Source organism: Adiantum capillus-veneris, chromosome 14 (assembly GCF_014529385.1).
Source record: "Adiantum capillus-veneris isolate H3 chromosome 14, ASM1452938v2, whole genome shotgun sequence".
Lineage (NCBI taxonomy): Eukaryota > Viridiplantae > Streptophyta > Polypodiopsida > Polypodiales > Pteridaceae > Adiantum > Adiantum capillus-veneris.
In genome coordinates this window covers 150784076-150802799 of record NC_140944.1, presented here as the reverse complement: position 1 = coordinate 150802799, position 18724 = coordinate 150784076, and the positions used below count along the sequence as shown (strand labels likewise).

General features: G+C 43.5%; 1 protein-coding gene across 5 annotated transcripts in view; it reads left to right on the top strand.

Moving 5' to 3' along the window:
• LOC147443362 (beta-galactosidase 1-like) overlaps nucleotides 1–18724 on the top strand; it is a 152224-nt gene that overhangs the window by 58872 nt on the left and 74628 nt on the right. For 4 of the 5 annotated variants that reach the window (XM_086529239.1, XM_086529241.1, XM_086529238.1 and 1 more), the window contains exons 8-13: nucleotides 1096–1201; nucleotides 10283–10370; nucleotides 10483–10613; nucleotides 10749–10913; nucleotides 11211–11431; nucleotides 12209–12306. In XM_086529239.1, coding sequence (XP_086385365.1) covers nucleotides 1096–1201; nucleotides 10283–10370; nucleotides 10483–10613; nucleotides 10749–10913; nucleotides 11211–11431; nucleotides 12209–12306 — 809 coding nt within the window. The remainder of the gene's footprint in view (nucleotides 1–1095; nucleotides 1202–10282; nucleotides 10371–10482; nucleotides 10614–10748; nucleotides 10914–11210; nucleotides 11432–12208; nucleotides 12307–18724) is intronic. The other variant, XM_086529240.1, reaches the window with a different exon arrangement.

The window sequence follows — 18724 nt, the reverse complement described above, 5'->3', positions numbered from 1 at the left end:
TCAAAAGCTCATCATCATTTGAGACTTGGCAAGAAAAAATTGACCCCCAAACAATAATCTTTCATTCTATAGCCAAAAGTACGCCTTAAAAGGCGAGGAAAAACCCCTCTTGAAAAAGGAAAGCAGTGAGTGAGAAGTGAAGCAAGGTTTTCCTCTAATGAGCGTTTGGGATGTTAAACTGACCGTTCTGTTACTCAGGAGCATATGCTCAAGACAATGTCTATTCTCTCAAGTGTGTGTACTTAGGCTGGGTTCAAACAAGCGCAATAGCAACTTCCTAGCTTCTTTTTCTTTTGCCGCCTCGCTTGCGCGAACTATATTTTTATGGATTGCGCCCACTCGGCGCCCGCTCACCTACACCTCACTTCTACGGGGTTGAACCGTAGTGGGTGTGCTCAAAGGCCTTCACCTTAACCACTAGGACAAGTCACAACTCCGTAGCTTTCCATTGCCTCGCTCTCGTTGTTTACAAGGTTGTCGCTCATTTCAACAGTGGATCTAGGCTTCACCTCCAATGAATGAATGCCAAAGGCTCTGCACGCCCTTCCCTGCACTCTTTGTTGGCCTCATGTAAACCGAGCCTCCTTCGACTGAGACATGTCCACGTATCGGGACATTTACCCGACATGATGTAGAGAGGATTTTGAATGTAGGCACTTTGAAGCAAAAGTATTCTCTGCATTTGTACCAAGAGGAACATAAGACACCATGAGACTTTCGATAAATGGACATAGCTACACAAAGGCAGTGGCTCAATGTAGGTTTGCTAGAGGCTAGACAAAGATAGAGCAATAGCAGCAAACGAGTCTTTCCTCTCAAGGATCCCATATGCCCCTACTTTTCTGTAAAGGTTCACCAAAGAACCAAAAAAACTACTCTAAGGTTGAAATGGAAATACATTGTATCTAATTAAGGATCGAAATTCACAGTAATTGTAAGGATATATGTTTAAATTCTTTGGGATTTTCCATTTTTTAATTAGTAGAATTAGAGATTGGACACATAGTTTTGTGTGACATTAGGAAGTTGCAAGATTTAGCAAAACTACTAGCCATTTCTCAAGTCCACTAATAACTGACATCTTGATTTTGGCAGGTTTCAAACATATAAGAAGCCCAAGCCTTTCAGACCAGCTGCTAATATTGCATTTGAGGTTGCACGCTTCTTCATGAGCAATGGAAGTTTTGTTAATTACTACATGGTAGACACACTTTTTCTCTCTCAGTGCTCGCACGTAAACGTACTAATTGATGAAAAAAACCTTAGGTGGCTTGTATTACCTTTGGCATGTTTTATTATACTCAAAATGTGAATGAGCGTGCCCCCCCCCCCCCCCCGCCGCGGGGCCCCAAAAACAAAACTTAATGGTATGTCCTCTGGCTGCAGGAAAATAAGTGAGGGTGGCATAATCATGGGTGGAAGAAAGGGTGATGATGAAGGGATGGAGCTCTAGATATGGGGGGGCTCAGGGAATCATGAGATTCCATCTTTGTCTTAGGGATGTAGTAGCCTATTGGGGTGCATGGGGAGGAATAGTTGTAGTATCGGAAAAGGCTTTCTTCCTCTAGCTGCTCCTGTCTAGCTCTCTGATGCCGAGCCCGAACCTCGCTTATTAGCTTGGCTGGGTGTCTTGGTGCTCTAGGTTGTCTACGAGCTCGACGGGTCTTTGTCTGCTCTAATATGACTCCTCTCTGGGTGATAATGGGAGAGAGTGTTGAAGCAGCTCTCTGAAAAAGGTCGGTGATAGGATTGTCGTCTTCCGCTAGAGGTAGTGTGTGACTGGAGGAGTACTACCTATATATCTGGATCGACAAGCTGTTTCTGGCCCCTCGCCTCCATCAGCTCTCTGAGAGTGGGCTGCTTTGTGAACAGAGCGGAGTATGAGCTCTGTATGCTCTCATAAGCTGGGCATCTGCATACATAATGCATCCCTACAAACTCTACAAATCCACTGATACTGACGACATGAATAGCGCAAGCCTATCTCAATCTCTAATAAGCTGTACGATGACCATTTAAGCTTTCGATTGCCACCCATGAGGCACTGTGCGGCGTGTATGTATCGATATATGCTGGCCCCTACCAAGAGATTCATTGAGTGCATGCAGCAACCTCAGTGGAAGAGGCTCTATGGGTGTGATCCAAGTCTCTTAGATAAATAGCCGCAGATCGTGTCTGGACACCTGGTCGCACCCACAAACGCTTAGCATAGAGTCAGTTCACGTGGTCGAGTTCCGAACTTGTTCGCAACTCCCAACTCGCAACTGCTGAGTTCACGTGCAAGGAGCTTTGTGTAGTGCAGCGAGCTTTATTTAGCGTGCAAGATTTTGTTATGAGAGTTGATTGGTTAGAAATTGCGAGCGCAGGTACTTTATTCCTCTCTCTCTCTTTGTCGTATCTGTGGTTGCGACTCCGCTCCTCCTCACGCACGTGAAGCCGGACTGCAACTTCTTCGCAACCAGCTCGCAGTTTTTTTAGGAATTGACGCATGGGAACCAAAAAGGTTGGCAACTAGTTGCGGACCAGCCTCCATGTGAACTAGCTCATAGCTTACAAATATCCTACTGAAAAATGCTAAAAAATGAAGCTCCTTCATTGGCTAGAGACGGCGAGAGTCACGCTCCTTTGTTATCAACCAAAAAAATAGCTTAAACCCTCCCTTTCTCAAAGTGCTAGCATCGCTAGCAACTACTCTCCCCACTGCCCTTGAGTGCGACCCGGCTCTAAGGACCTAGTTCTCCTCATTGTGTGAGAGGTGGATAAATGGTGAGATACGATCATACTAGAAGGGCAAAGAAAGGAGCTCCTCTATAACAAGGCTATGTGTGTTGCACATATTTACCCAGAATGGGGAATGACAATGGGCATGAAATGTGATTCTTTGATATAGATACTCACATTCGAAATACGGAATGGGAAGTTGAAATGGAAACAGGGAACGAAGACTTGAAAATTCCATTCCCTCTAACTATGGTGTTGAACCACTATGTCATTTGCGCATATCAAGATCTACTCTCTCTGGCCTCTGTTAGCAGTGTGGATGCCTCCAAGGCTTTGTTTGAGTCTCTCTCTTCCTTTGGCTTAAGTATACTGTTTGGAAAGAGCATCTACTAGCATGAGCAGTGTAACCATCTCTGCTCTAACAATGCCATATGGGACTGAGGGTTTGTTGCAGATCATGAAGGATAATATTATAATGAAAGAGAGAGAGAGAGAGAGAGAGAGAGAGAGAGAGAAAGGTATGAAAAAGCAGTTAGCGGTGCACAAAGGAGCAAGGTGGTGTATATAGTCGTCAAAGGGCAAAGGTGGTTGCACTTGCACGCCTCTTTCTACCGAGTCCGGATGGAGAGATTGAGATTCACAAAGATGCAGCACAAGTCTCCAAATTGAGAGAATTTACAAGCTGTGTCTAGAATAGTATAAGAGATTGTGAAGCATTGTGGATGCAATTGCAAACCTTACAAGGGCTACAAAGTCAATAAACTGCCTTGTTCTTATGACAACCTCTGATGTATTGATGTCATTTCTTACTTGAGATACATAGACAAGAACTCCCCTAGTCACCTACTACAGCGGTGAAAAGTCACGTCATACATATTTCTTCCCAAGTACCACTATCGCACCTCTAGTCACGGACAACATCGCCTAGTGGGTGACAAGTCACATCATACATGTCACAAACTACTGATGTGCCAACCACTGAAGGCCAAGAGGGTTAGGACACCTTGAGCCTAAGCGTAGCCAACTTGCAAATCCTGGCCGAGGGGTCTAAACCCTAGATGCAGAAGAAGGAAAATTTTTACCGACTTACTAAAGCTGGCTAAGTGGCCTAAAGACTAAAGAGGGTTAGGTTAAAAATCCTAACCCAACCCAACTTACAAAAACCGACCGAGGGGCCTAAACCCTAAAATAAAGCAGTTCACTCTCTCTCTCTCTCTCTCTCTCTCTCTCTCTCTCTCTCTCACACACACACACACACACACACACCAAAATTGCATGGAGACTGATGATGTGGTATGCTGTACATAATTCCATGAATTGCACTATAAGTTGATGATGTTGCACCGCTATATGGATAGTCCTCTGGGTGCTAGCGTTTGGACCAAATGCTTGTAAAACCTACTACTTTTCATGTAACTACTATGGGTTGAAGCCAAGGCCTTCAAATAAGTGTGTTGCATTGGGCTCTCTCTTTGGTATTCTACTGGGAGGTGAAGCAGAGCAGAATTCCTAGAGTCTAATCTGTTGAAGCATTATAAAGAAACATTGAAAGAGGTGCCAAGGTTTGGGGCCAATGCAATTTGGGAGTGGAACTCTGGTACTCCGTGTAGTGTGGATTCTCTCTCTTCCAATTCAGTTGTCTTGAAGTGCCTAAAATCTGTTTAGTCTGTTATTTTCAAGTTGGCACGTGGTGCCCATACTATTATAGTGGTGGTATAAGAGCTTCAGTCATGTGCTTTTTGAAAGCTTACCGGTCCTCCCAAGAATAGATGGAGCAAGATGGCATTTTTGGATTCCATAAAATAGTGCAATTTCTCCTCAACGGGCTTCCCAACATTCTCTTGAAGCATCCTCGATAGAATCTATTGGTTTTGCAGAGCTTTCAACAATATTTGAATTACATGTTGCCTCCTCTATTGCCTCAGTTTGTTCCTCCTCTTCGAGCACCAAAAAGCACAAGGGCTTCTAATCGACAAACTAAGTCTTTGATTCTGATTGGGGGAGTTTTCAAGGATACGGTTCAATCACCTTTTGTGTACACAACAGGGCAACTACCTCGTCGTTGCCACCACCTCCACCCCGATACAATGGTTGGAGTCCTTATGCTTTCTCCTATTATTATCCACATCTTGGATTTGCACAAATTCAACCAAAGGACTTCAAGAACGGTGGATCTGCAGTAAAATTTTTCACCTTTCTGGTGTGAAAGATCAAAAGAAAGCCTTGCACAGTTCCTGCAGCAATTTGACAAAATCGATGCCTTGGGGAACTACACAAAAGAATCAACGATCTCTCGAGCGGCAGGATTTCTCAAAGAGAATGCTATGCATTGGTGGAGTTCCATAGCTACCCAGTCGCATGCTCCAAGGGCTTGGCAGGCTTTCAAGAATATTTTGCCCGGAGCCACGACATGCCTATTTGAAGTAAACCTTTTGGAAGAATGGGGTGACCTAAAAATGCTTGCCATAGAAACAATGGAAGGTTACAACCAAAGGTTCCTCGATGTTTACCTTTTGGTGTCTTTCTAGCTTCAAGCTGATTAGCTTTGAGGACCAATGTGAGTGCTATACCACTGGGCTACCAGCATCATCCCTATAAGAATATTTTCTATCTAAGCAAGCATCTACTATGCAAGAATTGATGGACCATGTTGCGGTTGGTTACAAACTGATGAAAGAAATATTGGAATTTGTTATGGAAGAGCAACCGACCAGCATTCAAAATCCTCAACCACAACGAACAAATTCTCGGGATTCTCTTGACAACTCGACTCATTTAGCAAGACCTTGTGTGACTCAATGCCGACGAGACACCCTACTACAAGATGGTTGATGCTTTGAATGTTTCCAAATGGGGACACACTACAATAATTGTCCTGCTGAAGGGAATATGCCTCCAGAACAACCACATGCAAACAGAGCCAAAATTGTAGTGGTACTTATTCATGACATTTATGGCATCGCTCTTGAAGGTTCCAATGAATTATGTAGAGCCTATGGAAAGATCAATGGCTTCAAGCCACTTATCTTCTTCGACCAAGGAGCCACCAAGAATTTCATCCAGCTAGATCTCCTGATTTCATCCACAACTCGCTAGGGAACTTGAAGTCGAGCTCACCACAAGGAAAACTTAGAAACTTGTACCCTTCATTGATGCTCTTCCGAACACTATCCAAGGGTACCAAGGCAAAGCAAATTTCACATCATGGAGTTAGGAAACTATGACAATCTTTTAGACATGCCTTGGCATGACAAGAACGATGCCACCATTCAGATTCGGGAGTGCACCATGACTTCACAACAAAATGGCAAGCTAGTTGTCCTTAAAGTTTGATTGATACAACTCCAAATGATTTTAAGTTTGATTTGTATTAAGATACTCCTTGAACCTTGTTTGACAATACTGTCTAGAAAAAAATGTTTTAAAATGATCTGTTTGGACTTTGATTTGAGATTCCTTGGTTTTGTTGTTGATTTCAATGATGTGGAATATCTCCGGCTCGAGCTTTCCTGAGATGAGTGTTCATGTTAGTTGTAAAACCTCTAGATCTTTTTAGCTTATTTGCGGGGGGAGTGACAAGGTAGTCGTTGAATACTTCATGCCGTAAGACTGTTTGTCTAGGAGGAGTGTTCATCGACGCAGTCATGTCGCTGATCCGCTTCCACGATATGAAACAAGGTTAAAAAATGAATATCTTACCTGATTGAAGTGTATATGTTGATTGAGCAACCAAGTGCAAAGGTAACTGTATGTCAAAATATCATAGCAGATGTGCAAGCCCAATTGTAGAGATTTGATGCTTACAAGAAAGGGTTGCATGAGAAATGCCTCTTAAAACATGCAATGATAGAAAAGAAAGTGGGTGAGAGACTAAATGTAACGCATGAGGAGGGACAAAAGTCCTATTCTATAAAATTTTTACAAAATTTGTTTTCCATAAAAACGGCCCGCATGGGAGAAGGAAACATTGTTTGACTATTTTTGTGTCTCACGCACATAGGCTGATTTTGCACCAATTGGAGTATCGAAGTTATCATACTTTGTTGTTTTTCAAAAGAGTTGCGGGAAGAAATAGGAGAAGAAGAAGGAAGAAGGGGAAGCAAAGGAAGAGGGGGTTTATTCTTCTTCTTGGATGAGATTTCTCTCTTAGAATTTGTGCAAGGGGAGCGATGTGAAGAAAAGAGGGAGTGGATGAAGACGAAAAATCGGCAAAGGAGAAGGGAAGAAGATGCAGGGATTTTGGGGAGTTTTCTCGCAAGACTTGTAGATAGAGTACAGGTGATGCTTGACAGGAAACAAGTTCATCAAGGAAGTAGATTTTTGGAAATTGAGTTCACAAATCAAGGTATATACCAATGATGGCGTATGCAATTGGACTACAATTGCCGTTCTCATAATCAAATAAAGCAGATCACAAAAACACAAAGCCCAAAATTGTGTGGAGGCCGATGATGTGGCATGCACTGTATTGACAACCCTTTGGGCGCTAACTTTTGGACCATATGTTTTTAGAACCTGCTGCTTTCCATGTAACTTTTCAAGTTGGCACACGATGCCTGTACCATTACAATACATATTTCTTATGGTGTGCCACTATCGCACCTCATCCCACTATATGGAGAGTGGTGACCCACTAGTAGGAAAAGGTTATCAAACCTACATGCATCCACAAACACTCAAATATGATGCTTCAAGGCCTTATAAGGAAGAGATCAAATATTGTAGCTGGGCAAGAGTGTCACTTGAATTGGACAGGTAGCTAGGGGTTACAGTTAGTCTTGGGTTCATACTTGTGCAGACACTTGACTAAGACCAGGGCCGTCGTGGCCTAGTGGACCAGAGGTGCTTAGTGGAACACAGAGGAGTGGTAGTCGAGTGGACACCTTGGCTAGGCTATAGCCACCACTATAGTCCAGATATGTGCAACTGTCTCTTTAGGGATATTTGCTAGGAATTCTGGATGATGTATAGCCATTGTGTATATGATTATTTGGGCATGAGTTAGGTGCGAGTCTTTTTCTAGACTCTAGTCTTTGTATACAACACTCTCCCTATTCAATTTGAGCCTCAATACCCCCATTTTACCCTATGAGCACATGGTTTGGAGTTGTGCATGCTTCCAACCAAAGTTTGTAATTGTACATGTTGAGAGTCATTGAGATTATATTGGGATTGAAGTCTATCTTGTCATGTTACTTTGAGTACATTTCTGTGTTATGTTTCATTTTGATATGACAAGCTTGTCTTTTAATTGTCTTATTAGCTTTGCCATGGTGTGAGGTTTCTTGCATATTGCACCAAGGAGCACCCACATTATAGAGAGAGAGAGAGAGAGAGAGAGAGAGAGAGAGAGAGAGAGAGAGAGGGGGGGGGGGGGGGGGGGGGGGGAGGGAGGGAGGGAGGTTCATTTATTTGTCATTTTGTCAGTGATTTTTACGTCCACCCTTCACTTTCCAATGGAAGTGTCAAGCATATTGTGTCGAGGGTCTCCTTCTTCGTGATAGCTTCCAAGCTACACAATGACCCTAAACACGTAGTGCCCCAAAAGCTATGGTAGAGAAGGAGTCTAGTAGTGAAACTCCGCTGCTTTGTGTTGATTCTCCTATTTTCTCTCTCTATTCAAGTTCAATTGTTGGAGTTCTGTTTGTGTGTTGCTATTGATTTCTTTCTTGGGTGTCCAAGCGTGTTATAGCCACCAGGCCCGCTTCCAAGTTTTTGGAGCCCCACACAAAGGGGTGGATTTTGGACAATTAAATCACCCCTACTATGATGTATGTAGCAACTATTTGGGCACCTAGACTCATGGCCTCTTGTTGGACACAGATTGAGAGACCCCCCTGCATTCCTCTTACTCACGCTTGCTAGCTGTGATGCCCCCTTTTGCTTGCTTTTTGTAGCAAGAAATCTATATCATGCTCTCTATTGTGGGTGCTCCTAAGTGTAATGTGCAAGAAATCTCATTCCAAAACATTGTAGAGCAATATAATGACATAACATCAAACTTCTAACCCAATGGAAAGCTCAACTAAACTCATAGAACCGATATAGACTTTGGCTGACAACACACTCAACTCCAAGTCTAGGACTCATGGGTACAAGGGAGGGGGGGGGGGGGGGGTTGAGGCTCCAACTACGTAGGGAGTGCAGGTGTGCACGTGCTAGAGCGAAATCCAAGATTCTAGATTAAATGACTCATACGACGCCTAGATATCCTAAAACCAACTGAGAATCCATACAAACATAAACGCAACCAACGACTAACACAAATATCTTTGGCAATCCAACTACGCCTACCTCCGAACTGTGGTGGTGGTGAGTTGGCCACAGTCTCCTATAGGCTACCACTCCCTCTGTCTCTCACATGTCACTACCTAGGTGATAGTCCACCTAGTGGAACCCAAGGCTAATTGTAAGTGATGTCCATGTCATGTGACACTGTAGCCTGCTACATGTTGCCCTCCACAAGACCACTCACCGTCTTGGAGAGTGGTGGTATAGCTAGCTACTAACTCAATAAGCAAAAGTGGTAGAGCACCTGTAGCAAGAAATCTATGTTGTGCTCTCTATTGCCAGTGCTCCTCTGTGCAATATGCAAGAAATTCAACTTCAAACATAGAACAAACACTATAGAGTAATATGGAACAGAGCATGACTATCAAATGACACAATAGTTGACTCTAAACCCAATGGAAGCTCGACTAAACTCATAGAACCAATACAAACTCTGGCTAGCAACACACTCAGCTCCAAGCCCAAGACTCAGGGGTACAATGGGGGTGACAAGGCTCCACCTGTGCAGGGAGAGTGCAAGTGTGCAAGTTCTGGACTGAAACTGAAGACTCTAGACTCAATGATTCATATGAATCCTCAAACCAACTGAGCATATATACAAACATAAAGGATGGCCAATGGCTAACAAAAATATGTCTAGAAATCCAGATACGCCTATCTCTAGATTGTGGTGGCAGTAAATTGGCCATGGTGCCCTCTAGACTACCACTCCCTCTGTCTGCCACGTGTCACTAGCCAGGTGAGAGTCCCCACCCAGAGGGAACCCAAGGTTAACTGTAAACTGTTGTCCAAAGCCAACTGTAATTGCTGTCTCCATGTCCTGTGATAATGTAACGTGCCACACTTTTATCATTTTTCCTTCCTTTCGCTGGGATCTTTTCTCTGTTTTTTTTCTGGCTATCTGTTTGTTATGATGTTGCTATATGAATGGGGTATGTGTGCTATGCCTAATACTATGATGCGTGCCTCTTTTTTTTTCCGGTGTGCTTGTGGTTTTTGTTATGTCTAAGATTCATGAACAAAGCAAATAATCAGTTTTTAAGTTCAGTTTGTTACCTCAAGACTTAAGAATGATGTTATGAGAATGGTTTAATGATGCTTGCTGCTTCTCAAGGCATGGACAATCTGAGCCATGGTTTTCTTTTTTTTTGGGTGGGGGGGTAGTTTTGGTACATAGCAGCAAATTCCACATGCTGGCAAGCATTGCAAGTGAAATAGTAGTAGATGCATTTCTTTGGCAAGTCCTAATTGTTTTCCTTTGATTCTAAAGTACCATGGGGGAACCAATTTTGGGCGTACAGGGGGTGGACCTTTCATGGCTACTACCTATGACTATGATGCCCCAATCGATGAATATGGTACACTGCACTCCAACATTATCATGCAATCTGTTTTTAGAAACCTTCTCAAAGAGTGAATTGGTTTTTGGTAAGAGGTGACTAATGGCCTTATTGATCATGCTTTTCATAGGGCTCCTCAATCAACCAAAGTGGGGTCATTTAAGAGCACTTCACCAAGCTCTAAAACTTTGCGAAGCTACGTTGATCAATCGAACAACATCAGACCTAATTGCACTTGGGCGTCACCAAAATGTATTGCAAGTATCTTTCTTAGTTTTGAATATGGCAATGTCATCCTTTTGTGCGCATGATTCCAAACCATAGTGTGTTTCAATCTATGCATGCACTCTATGTATTATGCTTTCATATGCATTTTCTTCCAAATGACATAATCAGGCATTGGTGCTTGCAAATGGGACGGAAAACTGTGCAGCTTTCCTCTCCAACCTTAATGCAAGAAGAGGTGCTACTGTTGAGTTCAATGGCTACACGTACAATCTTCCTGCCCAATCGATCAGCATACTCCCTGATTGCAAGACTGTTGCTTTTAATACTGCGCAGGTTTGGTTTTCTTCTTATCTGATAAAGTCGAAGTTCTGTGGCTAAACTGATTGTTTGAATAGACGTTTGGAATGTGTATATGTATAATTGAATATAAGTGCATTCTACAGATTTATGAACACCTGAAGGTGAAAGCTAAATTGCTTGCATGCCTATCGGCTTCTGACAGGCATAGGAATGACACATTGGAGGCTTGTGAATGATGCAAGACAATTTCCTAGTGTTTTTACCCATGTTTTGAATCGGAGAATGCCTGGCATATATTTAAAATCATATGCTTATACACTTTCTTTGCAGGTTTCTACCCAAACAAATACAATGCAAATGGTGCCAGCTGTCTCATCCTCTTTGGAGACAACTGTTGGGAAGAACTTTTCCAGTGTTTTATGGAATCCTTCATGGAACTGGTATAGCGAGCCTATTGGAGTATGGGGCGAAACATACAAGACCTCTGAGTGTTGCCTAGAGCAGATAAGAATGACCAAAGACTCAACTGATTACCTTTGGTACATCACAAGGTATGTACTACTCAGACTTTGAGCATACCTATTCCACTGTAGTAAAGAATAATCAAGAAGACACGCTTCATAATTTAGAAAATTATAGAAAATTTTCTTTAGACCCTTCTGAATTGCATTTAGTACGGGGCATATCCTAAGTGTGCAGTATGTGATTTTCCTCATTGAGTTGAGAGGTTCTATTAGTTCAATCCTTGCTAAGACTGAATCCACGTCCAACCAGGGCAGTCCCTCAAGTGCTATGAACTTTGTATTGCCTTCCCCCTTCCTTTTGTTTGATGATACATTTTAGCTGCATGCCTCCTTGTAACACATCTCTTTGCATCTTGCCTTGAGGTCTACACGTTCGGGCGGTTAATTCTGTGAAAAAAAAGAATCAAAGAGTTGGGGAATTAGCTCAAAACAGAACTCAAAGAAAGAATAATGAGAGTGCTATTATACTGAAGAAATCAGTTTGGATAGTGGCCCGAGCATTTTGAACACCATTGGAATGTAGGTAAAATGTATAACTAGGTGGCTACGATTTTGGTCAAAGTGTGTTCTACGGACTTGTCAGGGCTACTGCAGGAGACAAAACCTTAAATGGAGGAAGCTAAAACATCATTGAAAGATGTGCTCGACTGTTGGGGCTGCACACGATTATTAAAATATCCGTCTTTCAAGACGTAATAAAATGATACTTTAGGGATCAAATTTCTCATTGCATTTGTGATGACTTCAATACTTTGCAGGTTGGATCTAAGTTACTAAAAAATTGTTCTGTCTGCGTTGAATTAGTATTGACATTACTGACAATGAAGACGTTGGAAATGCAACGTTACACATCTCTTCCGTTGCCCATGCAGCACATCTATATGTCAATGGTCACTACGCAGGTATCACTCTACATGCTTGATATCTTTTTTATGGGTTTTACCAAACTTTGAGCCATTATAGGGAGGAGCGTGGGGATTGCACGTGCAGACGTCTTTGTGCATGATCAAGTAAAGTGGTGATAGGATGTAGAAAGAGAGATTTTTCATGAATTGAGATAAAAAAATCCTGACTATAAGAGGCCAAATGTCTGCTGAAGGCTCCTCCTCACATTTATGGAGGGGATACTTTTTAGAGGGTTGTCCTCTTTGGGCTTCAAGACCATTGCTTTTTCTGTGGTAGAGCAAGACATGTGGCAGCTGGATGCACCTATTGTTTGGTGCCCGATAGTAGGCATATGGCCAGGAGACAGGGGAGGCTTCTCAAGAGTTTTAGGTACTTCATCAAAGAAAGGATAAGATGCAGAGAAAGCGAGAGGAAAAAGCAAAAAATAGGCATCGACAATCATGGCAGATAGAGGCTTGTTAGGCTCCGTCTAGACTACATGGGAGCACTGCCTGCACTCATGCCCTTCATAAAGCATGTCTGTTCACATTGTGCGAAAACTTAGTAAAAAGTGACAACCAATAGGCAGCGAATAATGTATCGCATCGTGGATAGGTCCTGAGGCTGCTGAATACTGAGTCAAGAGATCGATGCTCCCCCATGATAATCGCTGCAAAAGTGCTTGGGCATCCTCTCTTCGGGGAGTAGAAGGCTTCCCAAAGTATTGTGGGTACCGGAAAAGCGGGCGGCTCTTTTGGTGCTAATCAGCTGATGCCACGGGGAATGCAGGCAGGGCCCATAAGTGGGTTCTGCGGCCCCTTAGATGACACAGATCTATAGGTGTAGGATCCCCCTTGTGGGGGCTACCACCTTGAGATATATCATCTACTTCAGAGTTCTATTAGGTGCAGCAGAAAACAAATAGACGTGAGAGAATTTTACTTTACACGATCACAATCCTTTATGGTCTCCCCCGCCCCCCAAACCAAAAAAAAGAAGAAAAAATCATCCTCCATGACGTCTGCAAACCAGACAGTGGACAGAGAATAGCTCGGTAGACATTGGAATTTGGCTCTATACTTACATGCATTTGACCACTTCAAACCATGCAATGACACAAAGGCACAAGTCATTGAACAATCATAATCACATTTGCATCACTATCCCCATCGGGATCTTAGACATGAACCGTGACCATTATCATTTATGACTTATTTAGCCATCACATCCAGTCTGCATTGATCTCTCAGGGATGTCTTGATGCACTAAATCTCATCACTTCTGTCAGAGTCCATAACATGTGCTGCACAAATCTTCCATAGAAGATGAATCTATTGAGGCTTTGATACGTGTGTAACCGGCTTGACACTGACAAGACAGTAATGTCACAGCAACACATAATTAAAACACCTTGCACTTCAAAACTCAAAGTAGTCCAGACAAAGCGGCGGAGTTCTGCTTCTAGATGCGCTGGCCCCAAAGTCTACACCCTTTCGAGTACTTTTATATTGATAAGCATAGACTACAACTATCGGGGAGTCGCTTTGCACTTCGCAAGTTTTACTTGGAAAAAAGAAAGATGGTTCCTTTAGGATATGTGTGGATTTTAGAGCTTTGAATAAATTCACTATCAAGCACAAATACCCTGTGCCAATTATAGATGATCTTCTTGATGCCCTATATGGGGCCATTGTGTATTTAAAACAACTTTTAGGACAAGATTTGATTATTATGAGTATTTAGTGATGCCTTTTGGCTTGACTAATGTTGCAACAACTTTTATAATGTTAATGAATGATGCTTCTTTTAGTGCTAGGCTTCATTATGGTTGTGTCTGCCCTTGATCTCCGGAGTCATGACAGAAACTCAGTACGCTGAACTTTGTGTTGATGTATGCTCATGTGTGTGTGTGTGTGTGGTGTGTGTTGTGTTGGGGAGCATATGTTAGTACCTAGTTCTACACCCACTATTGGGCATTGACGACGTTAGTGGGGACATCGTGGTATTTAGTCAATACTATGGATGACAGAGCTAATGGTTATATTGTCTTATGGGTGACTACCATGGGCCTATACCTTGCACTTTCCTTCAAGGGTCAATCTGGGCTTATCTTAAATTCATCTAGGTATATATAGATGTTTTGAGGCCATTCATGGGACATTTTGTTGTTGATTTTATTGATTATGTTCTTGTTTATTGTAACAGTTTGGAAGAGCACGAACCACATTTGTATGCAGTCTTTCAATCTTTGAGAGAGAGGGGTTTGTATGCAAATGTAGATAAAACTTTATTGTAAAGAATGAGGGCCCTTGTCTTTGATATTAAAAAGCGGAGAGAGAGCTATGGCTCCCTCCCCTCCCCCCTCACGTGGTTGCTGCACGCGATGCATGGGCGACGTTTTTGGCTGGTGACTGGCGGTGATTTTGGCCGCGCTGGGGTTGCTATGGTGGTTGGTGGCGCTCTGGCAGTCTTGAGCGGTGCCCGATGGGCTTGTTCACATGGGCTGTTGCCACCCCCACCCCCCCCCCCCCCCCCCCCCCCCCCCCCCCCCCCCCCCCCCCCCCCCCCCCCCCCCAAAAAAAAAGAAAAAAAAGAAAAAAAAAGAAGAAGGTATTTTGATAGTAAAATTGGGGAGCAACGATGACGCTGTCGTTGCTCCCCCCCATGTAAATGAGTAAGTGAGAGAGAGTGAACCAAGAAGGCTAAGCGTGGCGAGAATAAGGGAATTGCCAAAATGAGCTCCCCATGTCATGAACGAGTGAAGAAGAGAGAGAGAGAGCCCAAAAAAAGGCCTCAATATGGCTGAGCTTGAATACTTAGGCCATATTATTTCTGTTGAAGGATTCAAAATGGATCCTAAGAAAGTAGCAGTGATATTAGCATGGCCAGCGCCATAGAATGTGACATCTTTGACATTCTTTTTGGGTTTATCTAGTCTTCTGGGAAATTTATTGAATTTTACTCTTACATAACAGCCCCTATGACCGATTTGTTGCAAGAAAAGGTTCCTTTTGAGTGGACTCGCAGACAACAAGAAAGTTTTGAACTGTTAAAACAAGCAATAGCTTCAGCCCCAGGGCTTAAAGTTGTAGATTTAAAAAAACCTTTCAATCTACATACAAATGCTAGTAGTGTAAGGTGCAGCGGAAGTGAATGTTGAACTTTGCTCAAGATGAGTGCTCCGAACTGTGCTCAAGGTTTCTTTTACTTACAGAAAGGAGAGCCTTCCGTTCCTTTAGTGAGAGAGTGCAAATGATCACAAACAAAGTGGAAGACACTGTGAATGAAGGTGCTGAGACTGGGAGATATAGAGAGAAGAATACGACACCAGAATGTTGTTAAACCCTCCTCCGAAGGCCCCACTCTCTATGGTGAGAGCGGTCTACTATTTGTTGCACAAATCTCTACAATGCTTGGACTTGCCGACGATGAGGATGACGATGAGATGGGCTGAAATCTGAAAATGCTAAGGGCCGAAATCTGCAAATCTTTATATGTTGAATTCTGACTCTTATGTCGGTGACGATGTTGATGGCGGCGATGCGACGACGAAAACGCAGATGCGGAAATCTGCGTTTGCCAGGCTGAATCTGCAAACTTCGCGGGATCTGACCGTGCAACGAGGATTTGCTGCGGGAAGGTGAGATCTGCGAGGTTTGGGGGTTCTACTACGGAAACTGACTGCTGAAAACTGAAAATGTTGAGTCTAGGGCTGATTCCGTCGCAAAGATCTGCAAAAACGCTTAGGTTGATCTGCAAACCAAAAACGCTAGGGGCTGAAATCTGTCTTTGCTGAGGAAACTGCTAACGCTAGGGCTGATCTGCTGTGTCTAGTGGTCGCCGAGGCTGATCTGCCATGCAAAAACGCCAAGGGCTGATTTGTGGTTGCAAAATGCTAGGTCCTTGTTGCTGTGTTGCAAAAACGCTAGGCCTGCTTGGGTCCTGCTGAGAACCAAAGTTCCTGCTGCCTCTTCTGCCAGAAAGTGCTAGCGCTAGGTTTCTATATACAAACTTATGAAATTTGCCCTACCTAGCTCCCAACAAAAGTCACTTAAAAATAGTAAGTGAAAAATGTCAAAAATAGGGAAAATAGGTCTATGGACTATAAAAATGCTCCTGATGGGTTTCGATGGAAATCTGATGATCATGCTGCATGCAAGCAGAGGATATGCATCTATTCTAAGTTTGTGGACATGCACGGTCTGTGAACACTCACAAAAGTGCCAGATCATTTCCTAAGCTAACTGAATCGGACTGAACTGAACCCATGTCATGAAGTAGCTTGTCCATGTACACATAGGGTTAGATGTGCATGTGACATTCCCTCCTTTTCAAAGTGAGGTACTGGTACCGAACTGTATGGCGTCGAGGGAGATCGCCAACAGTGTCTGGAATCCTGGCATGCAATGTAGATGAACATAGAGTCGGAGTGTAAAACCGTCCATCAAACACACGCAAACAATAGGGTCGAATCTTGACTTTTTGATCTAAATCAATCAACTATGGCAAAACACAATGGAAATGCCTATGCTTGATGCTCAATCTTTCTTATGCTCTTTCGACGACTGCGCCGTGCCAAGGAAGAGACATGGACTGTGACTTCCTTGAATGCATACTTTTCAGCTTTTCATGAGAGATCCGCATACATTCGTGCTCATTCATGAGTGAATCGTGCTCTACGTACAATATGGCATGCCTATGAAAAGGGATCACATAAAGACGCTCACTAAAATACAGGAAACGATCACGAATGAAACACTCGAACAATGCGTGCTGACTAATCATTCGAACACATAATACTTCCTGTGGGGGTTCTTTGGACATAGGCTCGAGAGCCAAGATCGGTTCTTCAGGATCAATCGAATCTGTAACGAGGTTAGCTTCGCTAGAAAAAGCATCAACTAAACCATCATCCTTGTGAACAATCACCTCTGGATCATACAAATCATCATGCTTGTGAGTAATCACATCTTGATCATGCAAATCATCATGCTTGTCATTGTCATCCAAATTGTTGTCCCGCTCACAGGAGAGGAGATCTAGCCCAAACGTCGTCGGGATGGGCGTCCAGTGTCCGGGCAGACGCAGTGTGAACATGGCCAGTGTGGTCGGCCATTATTACAAAAGGGAGGCCAAGGCCTCATTTGCAGTTATTGACCCCCTTTGGCAGAGTGCCAATGGCTAGCTTGCGAGGCTAGGAGTGCACGAGGTCACCTCGAGGAGGTGAGGCCGGGTGGTATGGGACGCTCGGTCTTACAGGTGCACTCCTACGTCCTCGGACGTTGGTCCGAGCACGGGGGAGCTGCCGGATGGTGGCTATGGTCGGGTGGTTTGTCCGACGCATGTCTGTAGGGGGTCCGTGTAGCCGGGAGATCCACTCTCATTGTTCGTTTCATGGTATCAGAGCCGGCTTGGCTGCATGAGGGACCGTGTGCAAACCTACGGGCTGGTTAGAGTCGGGTAATCACTGTTTCATGCAAGTTTTGATGAAACAACTTTTTAATTGATTATTTTCTTCTCATAAGCTTGTGTGCAGGTGAGAGATCGCTGATTTTTACTGATTTTAAAAAAAAATCAGATTTTTACTTATATATTTGCTGATTTTATTGGCAAAACAACTAATTTTGAGTACCGCATAGGTGTTTTCACTGATTTTTTTTTTATTACAATTAGATTTTAAAGGGGGGCGGAAAAGAGAGGGAGCATTTGCTTCTGTAAAACTCTGAGAGAGAGAGAGAGAGAGAGAGAGAGAGAGAGAGAGAGAGAGAGAGAGAGAGAGAGAGAGAGAGAGAGAGAGAGAGAATGTGCTTTCTCTGGTAATTGGGCACCTGAAGATGTTGAGCACACCCAATGTGGGTGTGCAGCTCTCACAGAAGCCCAGCGTTGCTTTTTTCTCTGAGAGGACAAGCCAGTGTGGAACACAAAGCACTGCCAAAATCCAGCGTGGCTGCCCGCGTTGGCTCCAAATCGATGCCTCTACTGGAAAACGGTGCCAAAAAATCTTCCCTCTCTCTCTACGCCCGTCGATTCCAGATATACTTTCCTCTGCAAGTCTCGCACGCAAACGATTTCTTTTTCCCTTGCAATGGGTTTATTATTTAAATGTCCTTTTTTTAAAAGTGGACAGGACATTTTAAATCAAAGTATGAAAGCTGAGTTTATTAAAACTCACTTACAGACACTTGTAGAAGAAGCATACACAGAACTCATTTTTCGAGTCCTCTGCTTCCCTCCCTACGCTCCTCTCTCCATCTACTCGCACTCCCGCGTCCCCGCCATCACCTGCTCGCCTTCGGACGCTCACGCCGATGCGTAGAGCTTCTCGAAGTTTAACTTTTCGCGACCGAAAAGTGTAGAAAAGGCAAGTTTCGCGTGAAACTTCGAGTTTTTCACGCACCTTGCCATGGATTCCTCTAGCTCGGATGTGCAACGTGA